The sequence below is a fragment of the Callospermophilus lateralis genome, chromosome 7 (assembly GCF_048772815.1).
Source record: "Callospermophilus lateralis isolate mCalLat2 chromosome 7, mCalLat2.hap1, whole genome shotgun sequence".
Taxonomy (NCBI): domain Eukaryota; kingdom Metazoa; phylum Chordata; class Mammalia; order Rodentia; family Sciuridae; genus Callospermophilus; species Callospermophilus lateralis.
In genome coordinates this window covers 111,257,180-111,279,387 of record NC_135311.1, presented here as the reverse complement: position 1 = coordinate 111,279,387, position 22,208 = coordinate 111,257,180, and the positions used below count along the sequence as shown (strand labels likewise).

Sequence of the window (22,208 nt, the reverse complement as noted above, 5' to 3'; positions counted from 1 at the left end):
GCCCCGCTCGCATCTTCACCCAAAGGCCCCCGAGTCGCGTCCTCCCAGGGAGTTGCCCCGCAGCGCCTACCATCGGTGTGCCTGGGAGTGCCTGTCAGCCGCGGTAGGCCAGGGACAGGCTGAATTCCGCCGGTCCCAAATCCACGTGTTCCCGCCCGCCACTCCGCCAGACGCCGCCTTCCGGCTAAGCTCAGGGCGGACTTCACTTCCCAGGGTGCGCAGCGGCGGGGCCTTGCTCCGACGGGGACCTCGGGTGGCGCACCGCTCCGTCGCCTGCTCGGGGGCGCGCGAGCTGGCGCGAGGACAGGGCCTAGGACCCGGAATGAGTTTCCTCGTAGTTCCGCTGGGCTGTGCCGGGCTGTGCCGGGCCGTGCCGGGCCAGGACAGGCGGGGGTGGGGGCCTGAGTTAGTGGAGTCAGTGACAGGCGCTCGGGGCAGCCCGCGCCTTACTGAGGTCCCCGCCCCGTCCCGGCCGGGCCGGCTCGTCTGTCAGTCACTGGGGCGGAGGCAGCGGCGGTAGCGGGGCCGGAGCCTGGCTGTGAGCAGAGCGCGGGCCAGGCCGAACGGAGAGAACCTGCCACAGCCCCTCAACTCCACGGACTCTTCGCCCCAGACTCACGAAGCTGCACCCCCCGCGCTTCTTTGGACGCCTCCGTAATCCGCGAAGGGCTTTCTCCCCCGTGACCCTTCAGCCCCGTGACCTCCTCATAGCACCCAAGCGCTCACCCAGACGAGGGTGTTGTTGGTACAGGCCGTCGACCCTGTGACTCCTCACGGGCCAGGGACTCGGTTCCCCGCATAGGCCTCCCTCCCCAATGACTTCCTCCTCATAGATTCTAGGGACAGAACCGTGACCTATCATTAGGACCAGCGTCTGGGAACACCTCATTGACGCGTCCCTCCTCAGAGTTCCCCTTAGTGGGTCTCCTCCTAAGAGCACCCCTTTTGGTCTCTGGCAAGCTCCCCACCCCCAAACGAGGTGGGGAGGCCTTGGCAGCCATGCCCTCCCTGGGCACCCCCTTACCCCACCAGTCCCTGGGCGCCCAAGCCGGGGTCTAGCAGGGGGCCAGCAGCCAAGGGGCTGGGGCAGGAGACAGATCAGGGTCCACCTCCCTGCCAGGGAGGGAGCAAAGATGGAGCGGCGGGAGGAGCAGCCGGGGGCTGCAGGGGCTGGAGCAGCACCAGCCTTGGACTTCACTGTGGAGAACGTGGAGAAGGTATGAGGGCTCTGGGGTGGGAACCCCAGTGACAGAGCAGAAGTTCTGGGGACTGACACTAATGCCAGAGCTCAGGCCTGGGCTGGGTGCCCGCTGGGATAGTGCCCCCAGAGCACCTGGCATTTGCTGTCTCTGGGCAGGCAGTACAGCAGTGTTGCAGTATCTAATGGGCTATTTTTGGCTTTCCTTAGACACAGATCCCCTGTGGACAGATACTCTTGGGTCTTGGGCTGTTGCCTTCAGGGTACTGATGACTTGGACTTCCAGCCAGACTGGCTGTTGTCCAGCTGAATGGGAAATGCATGAGGGTGCCATAGGAAATCAGCAACCCAGGAGACCTGCAGTTCAGTAACCCCTCCACCCCCCAGAAACCATACTAATGCCAAATCATCCTGGACCTGACTTTGTTCAGCCAATGGCTTAGAAAATATCTGGCACTAAAACAATCTGGGTAAGGTTTTCGCTTTTTTTTTTTTTTTTTTTTTTTTGAGAAGGGTCCTTCCTTGATTGGATGGAAGCCAACCAGTCCTGGGAAGGCAGGAATGGGGCTGGCTATCTTCTTTTGTGCTGTGTCCAAAGGGTCTGGCCCTGCTGGCAACCTTACAGGACCTTTCCTTGCTCACCTGCCCATATAGCTTCCTGCCATATCCCTCCCAGGCTATCCCATTGCTCAGCACATCTTTTCTGAACTGCTTCTTTGGTTCTATTCTGTGTTCTGCTCCCAGCAGCCTGGAATGGAGGAATTCATGCCCCTTGGGATGAATGGGGACACGGGGCTACCTTGCTGGAAAGCAGGGAATAAGTTGCAGGTGTTCACTTGTTATTCTTTAGCTCTGTGTGCCATAACAAATGCTGAAGGTGCATCCCTTCTGCTTCTGTTTTATGCCTATTGGCATCCCTGGGGGGGCCAAACAAGGGACAGTGGCCGTAACTGGCTGTCAAAAGTATAGATAGGGATAAGCCTAGTTGGATGAAGCCTGTTTAAGAGTCATGGTCCTGGCCTCACTCTCCCACCTCTTGGGGCTGGGCAGTGTTGGCATGGTGGTGCCCTGTTTCATGCACTACCCGGGAGACAAGCCAGTATTTTCTTATTGTGTGAAATCCCACTGCAATTGGGGCCTTGGGGATTCTGCTAGTTGACAGCTCCAGGCTAGGGCTGCAGTGATGCCCAAGGTTTCTCTGGATCCAGCTTGTTGAACCCTCACTTGAGCTCTCTGAGGGTGTTTTCACTCTCCCTTCCAGTATGTATCTGCCTTAGGGCTGCTTGGCATGAGTGTTAGTCCTGCTTAGATTTCAAGTTGGCTTTGGTGCCAGCATCTGGAGTAATCTAGGGATGATCCTAGGGGAGTGAATGGAGCTATCAGAGTTGATGGGAGCAGCTGTGCCTGGGAGGGTCAGGGCCCCTCAGGCTATTCCATGTTCATCTCAGACTTAGCTTTATCCCTATGGAGCCGTTCTTCTACCTGGTCCTTGCCCTTGAGTGCCTTCCCTTGGGGAGCCCAGCCTCCTCTTTCTGCTTTCCTGTGAAGATTCCCTCTCTGAACCCATAACATTTTGCTATAAGAAGAGGATATGGTAGAACATGGGCAAGATTCAGGCTCTCAAAATATTTGCAGGACCCCAGGTCCAGGAAACATTGCAAGGCCCTGAGCCACCCTTTCTGCTCAACACCCCAGTCAGGGAGAGGGAGCAGTCTTGCAGGAACAAGTCACACCCTCTGTTCTGGGCTCTGGCAGGATCCAGAGTGGCCAGCATCTGCTCAGTCCTGTGCTGTCCTGCAGGCGCTGCACCAGCTCTACTACGACCCCAACATTGAGAACAAGAACCTGGCTCAGAAGTGGCTGATGCAGGCCCAGGTCTCCCCACAGGCCTGGCACTTCAGCTGGCAGCTACTACAGCCCGACAAGGTGCCTGAGATCCAGTACTTTGGGGCCAGTGCCCTACACATCAAGATCTCTCGCTATTGGAGTGATATCCCCACTGATCAGTATGAAAGCCTAAAGGCACAGCTCTTCACCCAGATCACCCGCTTCGCCAGTGGCTCGAAGATTGTGCTGACTCGGTTGTGTGTGGCGCTGGCCTCACTGGCTCTCAGCATGATGCCTGATGCTTGGCCATGTGCTGTGGCAGATATGGTAAGACTCTTCCAGGCTGAGGACTCACCAGTGGATGGCCAGGGCCGCTGCCTGGCCCTTCTAGAGCTGCTGACAGTACTGCCTGAGGAGTTCCAGACCAGCCGCCTGCCCCAGTACCGCAAAGGCCTGGTGCGGGCCAGCCTGGCAGTGGAGTGTGGGGCTGTCTTCCCATTGCTGGAGCAGCTGCTACAGCAGCCCAGCTCACCCAGCTGTGTACGTCAGAAGGTGCTCAAGTGCTTCTCCAGCTGGGTACAGCTGGAAGTGCCACTGCAGGACTGTGAGGCACTTATTCAGGCTGCCTTTGCTGCTCTGCAGGACACGGAGCTCTTTGACAGCAGTGTGGAGGCAATCGTCAATGCCATCTCGCAGCCTGATGCCCAGAGGTGAGCTGGTCCCCGCCTGCCCAGAGAGGGAGTGCCTGTTTGGCCAGCCACATATTCATCCATCTGTTCAATAAACATCAGTGAAGTGCCTATTGCATGCTTGGTCCTATGCTAGAGGTACAACAAGGAACCAAATAAGACATGCCCCCTGTCTTCATGATTTAGAGAGCCAAGCAGACATTCACACAGTTAATCATCCAGGAAATTATTCAGTTAAAATATTTGTCCATTCTCTTTCAACCAGTCACTAAGTCCTGGCTGTTCTGCTCCTGACCATATTGCAAATCTATTCTTTTCAATTTCCGTTGCTACCACCCTAGTCCAAGCTGTCATCATCTCTCCCCAGATTTCAGTAGTTTTCTCACCAGTCCCCTGGTTTTTACTCTTGTACCCTTTATTGTACCAGCAGCCAGAGTTGTTCTTTTGAAAATGAGGCTCTAATCTTTTCTTTCTGATCTGAACACTTCTGTCACCTCTCTCTGCTCTTAGGATAAAATTCAGAATCTTAGTGAGGCTCACAGTCCTTGATATGTTGCACAGTGTGGCAGGACCAGCCTTATCTCATGCTATTTCTCCTTGCTTTCTACTATCCTCTTACCTGGTCTTTTCAGTTTTCTGAACGTCCTATGTTTCTTCTAGTCTCTGAACATGTACTTGACGTATCACCTCTGCCTCAGATTTCACTTCCAAAGGGAAGTCGCCCATGATTTTTAAGACTAAGCTTGGTCTTCTCTGTTGTATTATTTATGAACTCTTAGTATTTTTTCTTCTTATCCTATAACCTGATTTCATTATAAATCAATATATCTCCCCGATAGTCACTCAGCTCTGTGAAAACAAGGACTGTCATTTTGTCTTATTGTGCTTGGCACATGATAACATTCAAGTTTTGAATGGATGAAAAGAAGGAGTTATCTAATGGGGAGGGGTAGAGGAGAGGGAGATTGGGTGAGGAGAAGGAATGTTCCCAGCTTCAGGAACCACAGCAGGTGCCAAGACCTGTGGTGGACAGCACAGTAGTGCATTCAAGGACTTGGAAGAAGGTGAATGTAGTGAAGTGTTTGGCAAATGTGTGCTGAGTTGGGTCCTGCATCTGGGAGCACATAGGTGGAATGCTTGAACTTTTACATGTCAGGAGCTCACAATCTGGTAGGCACACAAATGAGCATGTGCCATTGGTATGATGAAAACTGAAGGATAAAGTAGGGGGGTCTAGGAGCCCAGAGGCAGCATTTAATGTAGTCTGAGGGTTGCGAAAGACTTCCAAGCTGTGTTTGGAAGGCTTGTAAGAGTTAGCCAGATAGAAGTAATGGATATGGGAAAGATAGTCCAGACAGATACAAGAGCCAACAGGATGAGAAAGGTGTGAGAGTACATTGAGTGGTAATTTGTAAATCATTGGTATGATTAGATAGCAAGGTTTAGGGGCCATTATTTGTAGGAGATCTAGGCCCAAATCATGCAGGACCTTGTCAGTGTGATCTTCATTCTGAGGATGATGTAAAGTTATTAAAGGATTTTTAAAAAATATTTATTTTTTAGTTGTAGTTAGGCACAATACCTTTATTTCATTTATTTGTTTTTATGTGGTGCTGAGGATTGAACCCAGGATCTCGCATGTGAGAGGCAAGCACTTTACCGCTAAGCCACAACCCCAGCCCCCTTATTAAAAGGATTTTAAGCAGAGAAAATGGTCTGTTAGAGTTTTGGAATAAAGTGGGTTGGAAAGTCTTCAAGACTGGAGACCTGATACTTGACATTTCAAAGATAGGGTTTTGGGAATCCTTAGCAAAGTTGGAGGGGGAAAACTATTGAAAGAAACTGCATGCAAGAATAGCCCAGGTTTCCATATCAGTAAAAAAATGGAGGTGATCATATCAAACTGACAGAGTTGTAAAGATTTAAATAGGGTAAGGTGCACAGGGTTGGCCCCTGATCAAGACTATTTTAACTCCCTGAGTAATGGGATTTCTTTCATGGCCCCTCTGTAAAGGGATAAAGGGGCATAGGGTTGGCCCCTGATCAAGACTATTTTAACTCCCTGAGAAATGGGAGTCCTTTCATGGCCCCTCTGTAAGGGGGTGGGGGAGTTAGTAGCCCCTATTTGTACATATAGGTCATTGGTATGTCACATATTTTAGACTGGGGACAGAATGAGTGGTTGTGTATATTTATGTTTGGTTCTTGTACCATATGTGATAAATTTAATGGGAACCTTATTATTTTTTTTTTTTTTAAGAGAGAAATCACATAGTGTTAAACACACATACTATTAAATTGATTGAAGTTGTTTATGGTACTGGGGATTCAACCCAGGGTTGCTGAACTGCCGAGTCACATCCACAGCCTTTTAAAATTTTTTTTATTTTGAGACAAGAGTTTACCAACAAGCTTAGGGTCTCGATAAGTTGCTGAGCCTGGCTTTGAACTTGCGATCTTTCTGCCTCAGGCTCCTGAGTCACTGGGATTACAGTGCACCATCACACCCAACTAAGCTGTTTACTTTTAGAATTGGGCATAAAAAGTAAAAACTGAATCTTGCAATAGATAATGGGCCTAGTTGATCAGTGGCTAAAGCACATGCACATAGATAATGCCTTTAACCACTGATTTTTAAGACTAAATTAAACAAAACATTGAGTTAGTGTTTTTGTTTTTTTGTACCCAGGATTGAACCCAGGGGAACTTAACCACTGAACCACATCCCCAGCTTTTTAATTTTTTATATGAGGCAGGGTCTCACTAAGTTGCATAGGACCTTATTAAAATACTAAGGCAGGATTTGAATCTGCAATTCTCCTGCATCAGCTTCCCAAGCTGCTAAGATTACAGGTATGTGCCACTGCACCTAGTTTGGGGTTGGTTTTAAGAAAAAAAGAAAACTGCTTTGGGCTGAGCATAGTGGTACATATTTGTAATCCCAACAATTTGAGAGACTAAGGCAAGAGGATTGCAAGTTTGAAACAAGCCTGGACAATTTAGCAAGATCTGTCTCAAAAAATGAAAAGGGTTGAGGATGTAGCTTAGCGGTAGAGTGCCCCTGGGTTCAATCCCTTGTACTGGGAATGGGGGGTAACTTTTGGTATGAAGATTAAATAAGGACATGCCTGCAGAATTTTAGCATGATTCCTCCTTATTCCATAAAAGACAGTTTTTTTGTTTGTTTGTTTGGTTTTTTTGCTAGTTATTGGTATTGTTGTTGCATTGATAGTCAGTATACTTATCTCCTGGCTTCTCAGTTTTCCCTCATAAGGTGGATACCAAGTCCCAGGTCAAGGCCTCTCTTGGCAGCCTAAAGCTCAAGTGCTTGGTGGCTAAAAGAAATTGATTAGGACAAGTACCTGGGTGATGTAGGGTGTCCTTGAATACACCCAAGTTTACCTACCCAGCCTGTCTCAAGGGCTTTGGCAGGTAATTGATGCCCCTTCTCTTTTGAACGAATGAGCGAGCAAGGAGCCAGTGAGGGAACCCACAGCCTCCTGAGCGCCCATTGGCTGCAGCCCCTTGGTTGCTTAGCAACTCTTCCCATTTTCTCAGCTCTTCTCCCAGAGCTCTAATTGCAGGTCTGGGCTGAGCTCAGTGTGAGCAGCAGCCAAGGAGTCCCCAGCAGCCTGGCCTCAGATGCTGGAGCTGACCAACAGCAGCCAGGTCCTTTGAATCCAGTCTTAGCTGTAGTTCTAAAGTCATCCTCCCAGTCATCCTTCAGCAAATCTAGAAACTTCTGGGGCTTTAGGCTTATTCTCTCCACTCACAGGTCTCTGGCATTTGTTCTCAGGTGGTAGGAAATCTTTGTAGGAGTTTTCCCCGAGTGGGCTGTACCCAGCCCAGAGTCAGCTTGGGGCTTGCTCTATACAGTCTAGTTTCCTATTTTTGGCTTAAGAAAGTCACCTTCAGTGACTTTGATTCCTGGGTCATCCAAGTGCTGCCTTCCCCAGGTGCTCTGACATCAACCTTTCCCCTGGCTGAGCTTGCACACAGTAGCCATTTTCCTGCTCCTCCAACAGCTGTTGCTGCTTCCTGGTCTTCTTTGAAATGTAATTTTTTCCTAAAATATATTTTTAATCCTGGAACTGCTTTTCATTGGGGCCTGGGAGAAGAGGAAAGGTGAATTAGACAGAATGTTGGGGGCTCCCCTCAGAACTGGAGATAAGGATTGAGATCTGCATGAATCCTTTGGGAAATTTTTGTTTGGACTCTGAAAGGGAAGCAGAACTAGAGCAGTTTCAGGGGTTGTCTCAACCTGCAATCTGTTTGACCTTGAATGATACTCTGAGCCCTTCTTGGCTACATTTCCTTGATTTAGCCTACTGTGAGGCTCAGGTGAGACAAATTAATAATCCTCACTGAGTACCTACTGTCTGTATGAACTTTGGCAGGTGGAGAGAGTCTTGGAATACAGTGGAGATGCTATGGGGTTAGGTACTTCCTCTTGTCCCCAGCTCAGCTTCTGGGGAGCCTGTGGGCCATAGCCCCGCCCCTGTTCTTTGTACCAGAGTCTGGCCTGAAGATGCCCATTGTCTGGTGGTGCAGCCTGTGTCAGGGGCATGAGACAAGCTATCCCAGCTGTCTCCAGGCGGCACCCTCTGGGGCTGTCTCTGAATCAGGGGTGTCCTGGTATGGATAGCCTTTCCTGCCAAATTGGGGATGTGGAGAAGGAAGCTAACATCCCTGGGCTGGTTGCCTCTTTTTGTTCTTCTCATCTTCCCATAAAGTTATGAGGCTACTGCCTAGCAATCTACCTGGAGCAAGTCCAGACAGAAATCCTTTGGGAACCTCTTTCCCTCCATAGATTGCTGTGGTGATACTGTGATTGACAGCAGAGAGTTCCAAGCATGTGATTTCCTCTAGGAGGATGGCTTATTCTGCTTAATCTGGTTCCCACATATTGGGACCAAGCTAGTCTTCTCTCAGTCTCCTTTGTATACTGAGCTTCCTCTGCTCCTCCTTCAGGGATCATTTTGCTTCAGGCCTCTGATCTGGATGGACCTTTTTCTCATTCAAAGCTTTCTCCCTGGGCAGTTCTTATCTACTCCCATACCTTCAATTACCAGCTGTTAGCTGATGACTCTGAAATCTCTCTCTTGCCCTAATGTCTCTGCTGGGCCTCAGGGTTTTATATCCTGTTCTTTCTAAATGTCTCTGCTTGTATATCATGCCTGATTCTGAACTTTGCACTTTTTTACCTCTCATTAATGGTGTAACTGTACCTCTCTACCCTCCCTTCCAGGTCTTAGTAAGTAGCTTCACCCTTTACTTATTTGGAGAGTTATCCTTGACTTCCCAATCTTTGTATCCAGTCTCTCCTCACTTCCTGTCCATTTTGCCTCTTAGCGCTCTCTCTGAATTTACCATCTGTACCTCTCTGTCCCTATGCCACCAGAGTACATAGGAATTAGGGTTTGCTAGGAGAGGGTGGGATTGATAATCTCATGAGTTTTGTTGCTTTCTGAAGTCTTCCTTAACAGGGGTCTTGACCCTCCCACCTTGTCCTTCTTTCCTAACAGTGACTGTATTAGTTTCATAGCGCTGCGATAACAAAGTACTTCAAACTGAGAAGCTTTAAACAACAGAAATTTATTATTTCATAATTGTGGAAACTAGAAGTCTGAAATCAAGGTGTCAGCAGGGCAATGCTTGCTCTGAAAAGTGCAGGGGACTCCTTCCCTACCTCTTCCTGACTCCTGGTAGCTTGACTTGTAGCTGCGTAACCCCAGGCTTACCTTCATCCTCACTAGGCATTCTCCCTGCATGTCTCTGTCTTCACCTGTCTTCTTATAAGGACATCAGTTGCATTAGATTTAGAGCCCACCCTGCTCCAGGATGACCTTGTTTGTAATGAGGCTTTTTCTAAATAAGGACACATTTTGAGATATTGGGAATTAGGATTTCAACATATAATTTTGGGGAACACACATTTACTGCTGATCCCCCCAAATTTATGTCACTCTGACATACAAGATATATTCACCTCATCTAACCTCAGAACTAATAAAAGTTTTAACCCATTCCAGCATCAACGTTTAGTCACTTGGAGGACATAATTCAACCTATAACACTGACCTTTTCATACTTCCTTCCCAGAGTTCTCCTTGGACCTAAAGTTTGCCCCAAGATGGACAGCATCAAAGCTACCATGACCTCTTTTTTGCTTAGGATTTGATAGGAAGGGGCTCTGATGGAAGATAGGGAGATTGTGTCTTTTTCTCAAAGCTTGGTGGGGGTTGAGCAGACAGCTCTGATGAGTCTCCTCATCTCATTACTCTAGGTACGTGAACACACTTCTGAAACTCATCCCACTGGTGCTGGGACTGCAGGAACAACTGCGACAGGCAGTGCAGAATGGGGACATGGAAACTTCCCATGGCATCTGTCGCATCGCTGTGGCCCTGGGCGAGAACCACTCCCGGTAGGGAGTCGGGGGCAGCTGGTGGTGGGATAGCAGAGCTCTCTAAGAAGTCGGATTGTGGAACCCCCTTGGGGAGGTGGAATGACCTTACTCTATCTCCTCCTCTGCAGGGCCTTGCTGGATCAAGTAGAGCACTGGCAGAGCTTCCTGGCACTTGTCAACATGATCATGTTCTGCACAGGCATCCCTGGCCATTATCCTGTCAATGAGACTACCAGCTCCCTAACTCTAACTTTCTGGTACACACTGCAGGTATGTCTATGTCAACACCAGTAGGTCTGGGACATCATGGAAGAAAGTGGATCCTTGGGCTTTCTATGGCTTCTGAAGTGGCTCATTGTTTTCCCCTGACCCTCTCAGGATGACATTCTATCCTTTGAGGCAGAGAAGCAGGCTGTATACCAGCAGGTATACCGACCAGTCTACTTCCAGCTGGTGGATGTGCTTCTGCACAAGGCCCAGTTCCCTTCTGATGAGGAATATGGATTCTGGTCCTCAGACGAGAAGGAGCAGTTCCGAATTTACAGGTGATGCTAGCAGGCTAACCCTAGCTAACTGGAATCCTGAAATAATGAAGGCAACCAGGGAAGGGGCCCAAGGCCAGACTTCCTGAATTCTAGGATTCCTTTCTCTATTCTTTAGGCATTTTTGCATAGGGTTTGGGGGTCCTGGGGTAGGCTCTTAGTCCTGGGTCAGGATCCAGGCAGTGTAAAAGACCTTCATCTGCTTCTCAGGGTGGACATCTCAGACACGCTCATGTATGTCTATGAGATGCTGGGGGCCGAGCTGCTCAGCAACCTCTATGACAAGCTGGGCCGTTTGCTCACCAGCTCAGAGGAGCCCTACTCCTGGCAGGTACCTCCCAAACCTGATTCCCTCAGCCCTCCCTGACCTGTCACACCCTCCTCCTCAGCCAAGCCAGTGGCATCCTCTTTTCCCAGCATACAGAGGCTCTGCTTTATGGCTTCCAATCCATCGCGGAGACCATCGACGTCAACTATTCTGATGTGGTGCCCGGGCTCATTGGTCTCATTCCACGGATCAGCATCAGCAACGTACAGCTGGCAGATACTGTCATGTTCACCATTGGTGAGACCTGGCAAATATCCATGACCACATTCCTAGAGCCACAGCAGCCATCCTTAGCCATGGCCAGCCTGCTCTTTCCTGTCCAAAGTGGGAGAGACACATGGCTCCATGCACAGTCAGCACTGCAGCCAACTGTCCCTGCAAGTGTACCAAGCTGCATTTCAGTGAGGCCAGTGCACTGTCAGTGGATCAGCGGTGTTGCGCCTCTGTTGAGTAGTAACCCCTTCCTGCTTCTCAGCTGTGAGACTCACATTTGAGCATGCATATGTGTATTTACTCATTCTGTCCTCTGAATGAGCACTCCTCTGTGCTGGTGTTATGATTGACCCTGCCAGGAGCTCAGCTTGCCTTGAGGGAAATGGTACAAAACCAAACCTGGCCTGTCTCAGAGATCCTTCCCTTTCTTTTTTTCTTTCAGGAGCTCTGTCTGAATGGCTGGCTGACCACCCTGTCATGATCAACAGCGTTCTGCCCCTTGTTCTGCATGCCCTAGGCAATCCTGAGCTGTCTGTCTCTTCTGTGTCCACCCTTAAGAAGATCTGCCGAGAATGCAAGTATGACTTGCCGCCCTATGCTGCCAATATCGTAGCTGTCTCCCAGGTATGAAGAGGCAGTGCCTGGGTGGTGCTGGGCCTTAGGGTGCACTGCACTGTGCTGATACCGTGTTCCTGTATTTTTATATCCAGGATGTACTGATGAAACAGATCCACAAGGTATGACTCAAAAGTTCCTAGGTGGTTTCCTTGGGGTCTTATGGAAACCTCTTATCCCCCCAAATCCTGGTTTCTACCTTATCCTACCCTTATCCCTTATTCTCTGTTGTTGGAAACCTTCCCCAAGAGGCTCATTCTCCTTTCCATTCACAACCAAATGTGGTCAAGATGGACAGTCCATGTTTTCTGCCCCACAGACAAGCCAGTGCATGTGGCTGATGCAGGCTCTGGGCTTCCTGCTATCAGCCCTGCAAGTGGAGGAAATCCTTAAGAACCTGCACTCGCTCATCTCACCCTATATCCAGCAGCTGGAAAAGCTGGCAGAGGAGATAGTAAGTGAGCTCTGGGGGCCAGGGCAGCACTGGGACTTTGGTGCTTCCCCTTGTGTGAGCTGTGACTGCTGAGGGGTTGGGTCAGAACTGACCCTTGAGGCTGGGCCTGAGCAATCTGGGGACCAAGCTGGAGCTGGGAGATCTGGAACTTGATTCACTTCTCCTCATAGCCCAATCCCTCCAACAAGCTGGCCATTGTCCACATCTTGGGGCTTCTCTCCAACCTCTTCACCACATTGGACGTCAGTCATCACGAGGATGATCATGAAGGTTCTGAGCTCCGGAAGCTGCCAGTGCCACAGGGACCCAACCCGGTGGGTGGCTTGTCTTTGCCATTGCCCCCTCCCCCATGGGAATGTCATTGTCACTCCCCACCTCTGTGAGTAATGTTGTCATTGTTTCCCTGACCTCTTTCAGGTAATGTGTTTGGTTCTCTCACCCCAGAATGATCTTATCAATGTCTCCCACCCTGTAGCAATGTCATTGTCATATTCAGTTCTGTGGATGTTTTCCTTGTTCTCACCCAAAGGGGTGATGTTATTGAGGTTCATTTGTCCCATGAGGGACACTGACCTTCAACCCCCTCAACTGTTTTTTTGAGCCCTCCTTCAGTCTCCGACTCTGTGGCATCTTCTGCTTAGCATTCATTGTCCCCTGTGGGTACTGAGGATGCTTACATACTTCATAAGTAATGGTTCTTGCCTTCAGTTTTCTGTCAGTCTAGAGGAAATCCTTAAAAACAGATTGCTGCAAAGCAGTGTGATAAGTACTGCCCCCCAGACAGTGTGGATAAGCTTGGTCATAGCGTGGTAGGGTGACCCTTACAACCTGTTTTTCCTGGGGCAAACCTTGACTTCCCACTCAAAACTCAGCATGACGGGCTGGGGTTGTGGCTCAGTGGTAGAGAAACTTGCCTAGCATGTGTGAGGCACTGGGTTCGATTCTCAGCACCACATATAAATATATGAATAAAATAAAGGTTCCTTGACGTCTAAAAAATTTTTTAAAAAACTCAGCATGAGTATCTGACTTGTTCATCTCTTGGGACTGTGTTGGGTAGCAGGTGTGGTTTTGAGTGAGTAGTTTGCATACTGTAAAGGTCAGTACAAATATGAGGGACTGCTTTGGTCATTGTTCCTGGAATTCCCTCAGGGTTTCTCCTGAAGAGAAGGAAGCCACATGCATCCTGATCCCTCCATTTAAATCCTGGCCCCAGTTTCAGTTGCTCTTGTGGCTCGAACCCAAGCCAGGCCCACCAGTGTCCCACAGAGCCCCTTCTGTGGCAGTCATCATCCTGCCTTCCCTCCCCTCTCAGGACCTTATCTGCTTTCTTCTTCTCCATAAGCTGCCCACACCTACACATCCCTTGGGACTCCCTATTCCATATCTCTAGTCCATTGCCTTGGTTTTATTGACCTGAGTGGATAGAGAGTAATTTTTTTTAATATTTATTTTTTAGTTATAGGTGGACACAATATCTTCATTTTTATGTGGTGCAGAGGATCAAACCCAGTGCCTCACACATACTAGGCGAGTGCTCTACCTCTAAGCCACAATCCCAGCCCTTAGAGAGTAAATAAAAAAAAAAAGTTTACAGATTTGTCATAATCCTTTTTTTTATATTTATTTTTTTGTTGTAGTTGGACACAATACCTTTATTTTACTCATTTATTTTTATGTGGTACTGAGGATCGAACCCAAGGCCTCGCATGAACTAGGCGAGCGCTCTACCACTGAGCCACAACCCCAGCCCTGTCATAATGTACTCATGATGTCCCTGCTTTGAAGTTTGAAGCTTCCTCTGAAATAACCTCTAGAATTCAGAATATTCTTCTTTCATTCCTGGGCTGAGGGGGCAGTCAGGAAACCACTTTTTTCCCCAGGGTTCCCATGAACCAAGTACTCAATGTGCAGTTGGAGATAATAGTTTGAACTCCTCTTCCACTGCCTACTCCCAGATCCCCCTCAGGTGGGTGGCAGGGATGGTGGGGGCACTTCACTTCTCCCTGTGTCTTCAGGTGGTGGTGGTGCTGCAGCAGGTCTTCCAGCTTATCCAGAAGGTGCTGAGCAAGTGGTTGAATGATGCCCAGGTGGTGGAGGTGAGCCCTGATTCTCACTCTCTGCTCCCATGGTGACTTTGCTCAGAGGTGGAGCCAGGACTGAAGAGTTGCTGCCCCACTTTGGTTGGCAGTGGTCTGGAGGAAATAAGGGGGTGGAAATCTTGTCCTGCAGAGACAAGGAATCTTCTGGGAAGATATTTAGAACTCTCCAGTATCATAAGAAGTACTCAACAAAAGGGCTATGACATTAGGGCTGAGGGATAATCAGGTATCTGTTATAGCATCAGAGACCTGCCTTTGGTCCCTTCTCAATTCAGGCTTTTGTTGCTGTTGCTGCTCCCTGAGAGGAAGTGGTGGAGATGTAAGTAGCAAGAGTTAAGTGGCAAAGCTTCAGCCTATGCCCCTGTGTGGAGGGCTTTTTTGCCCCCTGCCTTTCAGGGTGAAGGTCAGATTGTTTATCTTTCTTGGTTTGCAGGGCTTGGCCAGGCTTCTAGGTAAGGGTCCTTTCTTAGGCCCCCTCTGGGCAGAGCTACAGTTCTGTTCCAGCTAGTGGTGACCTGCTGACCAGGGCCCCTGTGTTTTCTTCCCAAGGCGGTGTGCGCCATCTTTGAGAAGTCTGTTAAGACCCTGCTGGATGACTTTGCCCCCATGGTGCCACAGCTGTGTGAGATGCTAGGCCGGATGTACAGCACTATCCCTCAGGCCTCTGCTCTTGACCTCACTCGACAGGTGGGCCTTCTGGTTTGGGCAGCTCTGGATATCATCTTAGGCAGAGATCTGATCTGGGTGGGATGGGTTAGCAGGCTGCATGGCTGGGGTCCCCCACCACAGTTAGGGATTTTGACTTGATAAGAAGTGCCCCAGCTGACCAGTGTTCTCTGCTTTGTTTCAGCTGGTCCACATATTTGCTCATGAGCCGGCCCACTTTCCCCCAATTGAGGCCCTCTTCCTGCTCGTCACCTCCGTCACACTCACTCTCTTCCAGCAAGGTAGGTCCTGAGCAGGGTCTCTGCTGCTGTCGCCACTGCCACTGCCTCTGCTTCCCTGACTGGGGAGCCAAAGCTGCCCACTGTGTTCTCTGTCCCCTGAGTTGCACATGGGACTTGGATACTTGTGGGATGAAGAACAGCACAAATTTCACCTTACAAATAGTTGACACTTCATGTTGAAGTAGATAAGAGGGTGAATGATGTCTTCTGCTGGCCTGCTGGGCGCAGGGCCAGCCTGGATATCGGGGAAGACAGGGGCAAGGCTCTGAGGGACTTGGGGCACTAGGCTGGCTCCTTTCCTTTGGGATGTAATGAGAAGTGGGAAGCGCATGGGTTTTGAAGTCAGATAGACCTAGATTCTAAGCTCATCACCACCAACTAGTTGTGTGACCTTGGGCAAGTCACTTACCTTTGCTGAGCCTCATTTCCATATCTGTGAAATGGAGAGATCACATATTTGATAGGATTATTATAGGTTTAGTCACTCCCTTTGGGGCCCTGGCTTGTGGGTTTTGCACATAAAGTACTCAGATTGGGGATCCTTTCCTCACATTAAGGTTTAGTCCTTTCTAGGCCCAAAGCCAAGTACCTTTGGCACTCGTCCCATCCCCAACACTTTGTGACCTCTGAGAGAGATGAGAGCAGCCTCCAACCTTCCCCAGCTATCTAATCCAGGCTTCCAGCCTAGGAAAGAAACAGCACTGCTCTGCCAGCTTTGTGAATCTTGCCTGGATTTGTAGTCCCAGATTTAAGACCCACCAGAGAGGGCTGGGGATATAGTTCAGTTGGTAGAGGGCTTGGGTTCAATCCCCAGCAACACCAAAAACAAAAACAAAAACAAACCCACCAGGAATCTCAGCTGGAGTCCAGAGTGTTCTTTGTTTATAGTCTCAGTGTCTGGTCCCTTGGTCCTGGCCTCTCTTTTCTCTGGGGTATGGGGTAGGTCCAAACTAAGGGGAAACCTGAGCCAGAAACCCAGTGCAGTTCTCCTCAACTCTACCTCTCCCCATTGTACCCTCTTTGGGACAAGTCCCAATGGTGCTAACTCTGTGCATCTTTCCTCCTCTCCCTCCATGGGCCCTGCCTCAGGTTAGGATTGTTGAATTACTTCAACAATTTTCCACTTTGACATGTGCACTTCTCTGGAATCCATTCTGCATACAGTAGTTTGTAAAGTTCTCTATAAAACACAGATCTGAGCATTTTCCCTTCCTTTCCTTGCTGCCTGTTGCCCTCAGGTTGTTGTCCTATTCCCACCTATATGGCAAAACTCTGGTGTACCTCTAATGTGTACCTCTAATGTGCCAGTGTCCTCATGACTGCTGTAGAATCCACACTGACTTTTTCCTTACCTCGTCCCATTTCCTTACAATTCCTGACTGGAATGCCCTGGGCCCTTTACTGGATAAACACTCACTCCTCAGGCCTTAGACAGGAGGAAGACCATCAATCCTCAGAAAAGTGCCTCTGAGGCAGAATTGGGTACTTCTAACTTTGTGCCGAAATTACATTGTGGACACACTGCTGATACAGCACTGACCACACACAACAACCAGATTTTGTGTCTGTCTTTCTTCTAGACTGTGTCCCTCAAGGGCAAGATTAAGCCTTTTCTCCCTGCATCCCCAGTGTCCAGAATGAGGCCAGCATAGAGTGGGCCTCAGACACTGTTAAATAAAGGAGGATGAGGGCTCCTTGCCCTTGGAACCTTTCTTCATCACTGTCAGGCTCACCTCCAGCAGAGCAACTGAGCTGAACATTGAACCCACTTTTCTACAGTGGCACCAGGCATGGGGCACATTGGGACTTACTTTTGAGAACTTGAGTAACTCAGGATTCAGAGAGGGACAGCCTTTATCGGTGGTTCCTAGAATCCTAGAGAAGGAAGTAGGGAAGAGATTATTATCTTTATTACAGATGGGGAAACTGAGTGTTTGTGGCTTGCACAAGATCACACAGCTACTTAATGGTGTCTCAGGCAGATGTTTTTGCACTGCATCCTCCTGAGAGTGGAGAAGCCCAGACAGGAGCTCCAGGTGCATGCCTGTTCTTGCCATGGGAATTATCAGAACTGGAGGCAGAAGTGTCCAACATAATATTTGTTGGGGTTGTTGTCTTGATGGGCAGGATGGTTCCTATACCTGTATGTCATCCCAGTTGTAGACTTCCTAGGGCTCTGCCTTCCCACTGGACCATGGGGTGATACGGTGACTGGTTTCCCTCTTCCTTGGCATGTCCAGATGGTGGGAGCTGGTCCTCAGCCCTGAGCTTGGCTCTTTGCTAAGTCTGTGTCCATATAGAGGGACCTTGCCAGGGCGGGGCTCTCATTTTTTGGACTTATGACACCATTTACTCCCGTAGGCCAGTGACTTGTCTGGCCAGCCCCAAAGCACATGGGGTACTGCCCTATCCAAACAGAAATCCTTTGGTTTAATGCGGATGGAATAGAATCTTCTCCTTGGCCAGACTAAGAGCCCTCTAGCCATGGAAGTAAGGGGCACTTTCTCAGGCCCTGATGCCTTTGACTCTCTAGGGTCATCAGTTGGGCTTTAAAGGAGGGGCCAAGGACTGACCTGCTGCCAGCCCTGCCCTCCTCTTCCATGGCTGTAATAGGTATATGCCAAGAAGCAGTGGGCTTACCCCAGCTTGGTGGAGGCCACAGTAAGAGTGTGGGGGCTATTTCTTCAGCTATATGGAGTCCAGAATTGCTTGAGCACCAAAGGAACACTGCGGGGACTGGCCTGAGGAAGAGTGGGAAGTAGGTGGAAGGCCCCTTCAGGGGAGCTGGGGCAGGCCCGTCCTTCACTTTGCCGTCTCTTTCTGTTGGGCTTCTCCCAGTTCATGGTTTTTGTATGTTTTGTTTCTTTATCTTGCTTCCTGCTGCTCATGTGCCCCCACGCTGTCTCCCTGCAGGCTCTCAGTCCCACATAACTATATGAGGTTGAGTTGCTGTTTGTATAATTTTTTCTTAAGTTCCATCTTTATTATATTTTAGGGCCCAGGGATCATCCTGATATTGTTGATTCATTTATGCAACTCCTGGCACAGGTGTGTTTTAGTTTTATTCATTCACGTTCTGTTCTCTCTCTTTCTCTTTCTCTTATGTTGATATTCAATTTAAGCCTATTTTTAGCTTTCTGTTGACAAATTTTTTTTTTCTGTTCAGTTGAATAGAGTTTCTTCATCTGTTTCCGTGGAAGTTGACAACCCAACATCCTCCTTTAGTGCCCCTTTGCCTCAACTAGCTCAGTCTCCTACAAAGACCAGGGAGAGGCTGATCCCGAAGGGAGGGAAGGGGGCCGGCCTGGAGGGAGTGGGGAAGGGAGTGGGTGGTGACTGTGCCCAGCAGTTCCTGTGTGGCTGGCTTGCCAGGACATTCAGGGATAGGGCTGGAGTTGAAGGGTCTGGGCTGCACTGTTCCCGTGCTCCTGCCGGGAACTGCCTGCCTCTACACTCCCAGCCTGCCCTAAGAGGTAGGCCTGGAGCAGCTCCAGAGGGAAGGGCTAAAGGTAAATGTGAACACTGGAGCCCGGAGTCTGGCTGGTGGAGAGGTTGTGCTGCTGCTGGGTGGTGGGGTGCAGGCTCCACTGTGAGACCACATTAGGATACGTTTGTGTCTGGTATGTGTTTAAGTGTGTTGCACCTTATTTTGTATGTTTTGTGTTTGATTTGTGAAGAGAGCAGAAATCTGTAAGTAGTATGTGTATTGTTTTGGGCATTGAGATAAATGTGAAGTTGAAGTGTGGGCATGTGCGTTGATGCATGTCGTACATTGATGTGTGTAGTACGTTTGTGTTGTGTTGTGTTGATGTTGTATTGAGGGATGTTGAGTGTGGAATGTGATAGAGGGTGTATATTAGGCTGTGGGAGTGTGTGTGTGTGTGTGTGTGTGTGTATGTGTGTATGTGTGTTTGTACTGGGGATTGAACCCATAGGTGCTTAACCACTGAGCCACATCCCCAGCCCTTTTTAATATTTTATTTAGAAACTGGGTTTTGCTGATTTGCTTGGGGCCTTGCTAAGTTGCTGAGGTTGGCTTTGAACTTGAGATCCTCCTGCCTCAGCCTCCTGAGCTGCTGGGATTATAGGCATACACCACTGCGCCCAGCAGGAGTGTGTTTTTAATGGAGGACAGGAATGTGTGTTGTGTCTTGGCAGTACAGAATTAGTATGATACAGAGTGCTGTGTGTTTAGGGACTCCCATGGGGTGGGGGAGTCCTGTCAGTTGAGGTAAATGGAGTGTGTCTCTGCTTAATTATTCCACAGATATTGACTGACTGTATAATACATGCTTAGTACTCTACTAGGTGCTAAGGATATAATAGTGAGCAAATGCAGACATGGTTCTTGATCTCCTGGAATTTACAGTCTAGTGGGGGAGTGCGAGGGGTGAGGATGGAGAATGTTCTGAGCCTGGATGAATATATGTATGGGTATCCACAAGGATATATCTTTGGTGGGGAGGGTGTTTGAAGATGTATTTGTGGGTGTGCTGGGAGAGTGTACATACGTGGGAGGCCTGGGTAGACTGAGAATATGGGTATGTGGATGGTTTGGGATGTGGGGTGTTTGGATGTGTGACTCTGTGGTGAGGGTGTGCTTCAGGTATGGGACAGTGTGTGCATGTAAGGGATTAGGATACCGCTGTGTGAGTAGGGCCTTTCAAGTGAGGGTGCATGTCAGGATATTTGCACATGAGTGAACATGGAGTAGCGGGTATGTGAGGGGTTGAAGGGTGGGGATTTATATGATATGCGCTGGGGGCATTGCTGGCAAAAAGCAGTGTTTGAGGACTGCTGGAGCTGTGCTGAGTGTATCTTGTGACCTGAGGATGTGCCAGTCATGTCCTGGTACCAACTGGGGCAAGTCATCTGCCCCCTCAATCCATCTGCTCCCCCCATGGCAGCACTGCTCCTAGGGTAGTTATGGCTGAGAAGGCCCTGGACACAGGGTATCCTAGGTAAAAGATGGGGCTGGGATTCCAAGGCTCCTGTCCTACTTTTTCTCATCTTGAACAGGAGCTGGAGGGGGCTGAGGAATGTAGGCAAGACATGGTGGGGGTCTGCTGGGCTGGGGGCTCCATGTCCAGCTGCCATCTCTTCTTCCTGCTGCTCTGATCATAAACCCAGGGGGGCTCGACTTCTTCTGTGAATGAAAGCAAAATAAGTGTTGGCTACCTGGCTGCAGGAGGTCTGGCCCCTGGTGGAGAGGGGAGGGAAGTGTTCGCTCTGAGAGTGACTGACTTATGACCCACATTTTTCTGCATTATGATCCCCACCTCCAACCTTTCTTGCACACACCTGTACATTTATGTACACATACATTTACACAGAACCCCTTGGGCTGTTCCTCGCCTGACCAACTGAACTGTGGAGTGGTCTGGGTTCCCCAGAGATGGCTGGGTTTCAGCCTTTATCTGTGATGCGTGAAATTAGGGACTGGGGTGGAAGGTGAGTGGGGGGATGGTCCTTGGAGTTGGCTGGGGCTGGGCTTACCAGCTCCACCTCCTGCAGGCTCTCAAGCGGAAGCCAGATTTGTTCCTGTGTGAACGATTGGATGTCAAAGCTGTGTTCCAGTGTGGTAAGTGGGGCCAGGTGGACAGGTGGGCCTGGGGCTCCCTTGGGAGGATTCTTAAGCCCCATCTGATCTGCCTTTGTCTCTCCCACAGCTGTGTTGGCCCTCAAGTTCCCTGAGGCACCTACTGTCAAGGCCTCCTGTGGCTTCTTTGTGAGTCCCATGCTGACTGATCCCCCAACCCTGCCCTGCCCAGGACTCTAGAGGATAGGGGTATAGTATGTAAGTGTCATCCTCAGGAAGAGGTGGGAAGGATCCAGGACTGACAGGCCTCTCCATCCTCTGCAGACAGAGCTGCTGCCTCGGTGTGGAGAAGTAGAATCTGTGGGAAAGGTGGTACAGGAGGACGGTCGTATGCTGCTTGTAGCAGTGCTAGAGGTGAGCTGGAGCAAGTGGGGATTTGGTGTTGGTGGGGAGACCCTCACTGCTGAGGCAACTGAATTTCTGGGAGGCTGAAGAATTTGGTTCTCTAAGCTCTTGGATTCTGATTCTTCCTTCATCAAGTGGCTGAAAAGTTGTTAGGATTGCTGCGAGGATTAGCTGTCTCTGAAAAAGCAGTATTCACTTGTGCAATGTGGCTGCAGAACTGTCCCAGAAACCCTGGGGCATGGTTTGGCCTCCTGGCTGCAGAAGAGGCAAGACCCTGGTGTACTGAGAAGCCCTTTCCTTCAGGCCATTGGGGGCCAGGCCTCCCGCAGCCTCATGGACTGCTTTGCCGATATCCTGTTCGCCCTGAACAAACACTGCTTCAGCCTCCTGAGCTTGTGGATCAAGGAGGCACTGCAACCACCTGGTTTTCCTTCTGCCCGCCTCAGTCCTGAACAGAAGGACACCTTCAGCCAACAGATCCTTCGGTGAGCAGAGCTGGGGCAGGGAGGAGGTGGCAGTATTGGTAGATAGTGCTAACCTGTTTTCCCTTCCCTCCTCCAGTGAGCGAGTGAACAAGAGGCGGGTGAAGGAGATGGTGAAGGAGTTCACACTGCTCTGCCGGGGGCTACATGGCACAGATTACACAGCTGACTACTGAGGGGCGCCCCCGCCCATGTACTCCTTTTCACCCCTTCCTATTCCCAAAGAGTAAACCTGAACCTTCACTGTTGTTTCTGCTCCCTTTTTTCTGCCACTGTCACCAACTGAAAGCCTGTGCCTAGAAGCGCAGGAAAGAATGGGAGGATGCTTGAACCTACGCCTTGGTCAAGAGTGGTGGGGACACCCTCTAGCTCCTGGATGGGAGAGGGGACTTCCGTAGCTAAGCTGCCTAGGTTGGAACCATTCAGAATATTGCTGTTGCCCTTGGGGTGGCAAGAGA

The 22,208-nt window shown here is 49.7% G+C and overlaps 1 protein-coding gene across 3 annotated transcripts; it reads left to right on the top strand.

Annotated features, from left to right (window-relative positions):
* Window positions 1-379: 379 nt before the first annotated feature.
* Window positions 380-21,998, top strand: Ipo13 (importin 13). Of its 3 annotated transcripts, none has more exons than XM_076860595.1 (20): window positions 382-1,217; window positions 2,999-3,735; window positions 10,001-10,141; window positions 10,252-10,393; window positions 10,502-10,668; window positions 10,876-10,996; window positions 11,083-11,230; window positions 11,724-11,830; window positions 11,917-11,943; window positions 12,141-12,275; window positions 12,446-12,589; window positions 14,294-14,374; window positions 14,927-15,064; window positions 15,228-15,324; window positions 18,320-18,372; window positions 20,839-20,905; window positions 20,994-21,052; window positions 21,188-21,277; window positions 21,572-21,753; window positions 21,830-21,998. In XM_076860595.1, the coding sequence occupies exons 1-20, from the start codon at window positions 1,134-1,136 to the stop codon at window positions 21,924-21,926; spliced, it is 2,817 nt and encodes a 938-aa protein (XP_076716710.1). In that variant the 5' UTR covers window positions 382-1,133; the 3' UTR covers window positions 21,927-21,998. The 3 variants fall into 3 exon arrangements, with proteins under 3 accessions (XP_076716711.1, XP_076716710.1, XP_076716709.1); XM_076860594.1 differs by having other exon boundaries at window positions 383-1,217; window positions 11,649-11,830; XM_076860596.1 differs by lacking the exon at window positions 21,830-21,998 and having other exon boundaries at window positions 380-1,217; window positions 11,649-11,830; window positions 21,652-21,747.
* The last annotated feature ends 210 nt before the right edge of the window (window positions 21,999-22,208 follow it).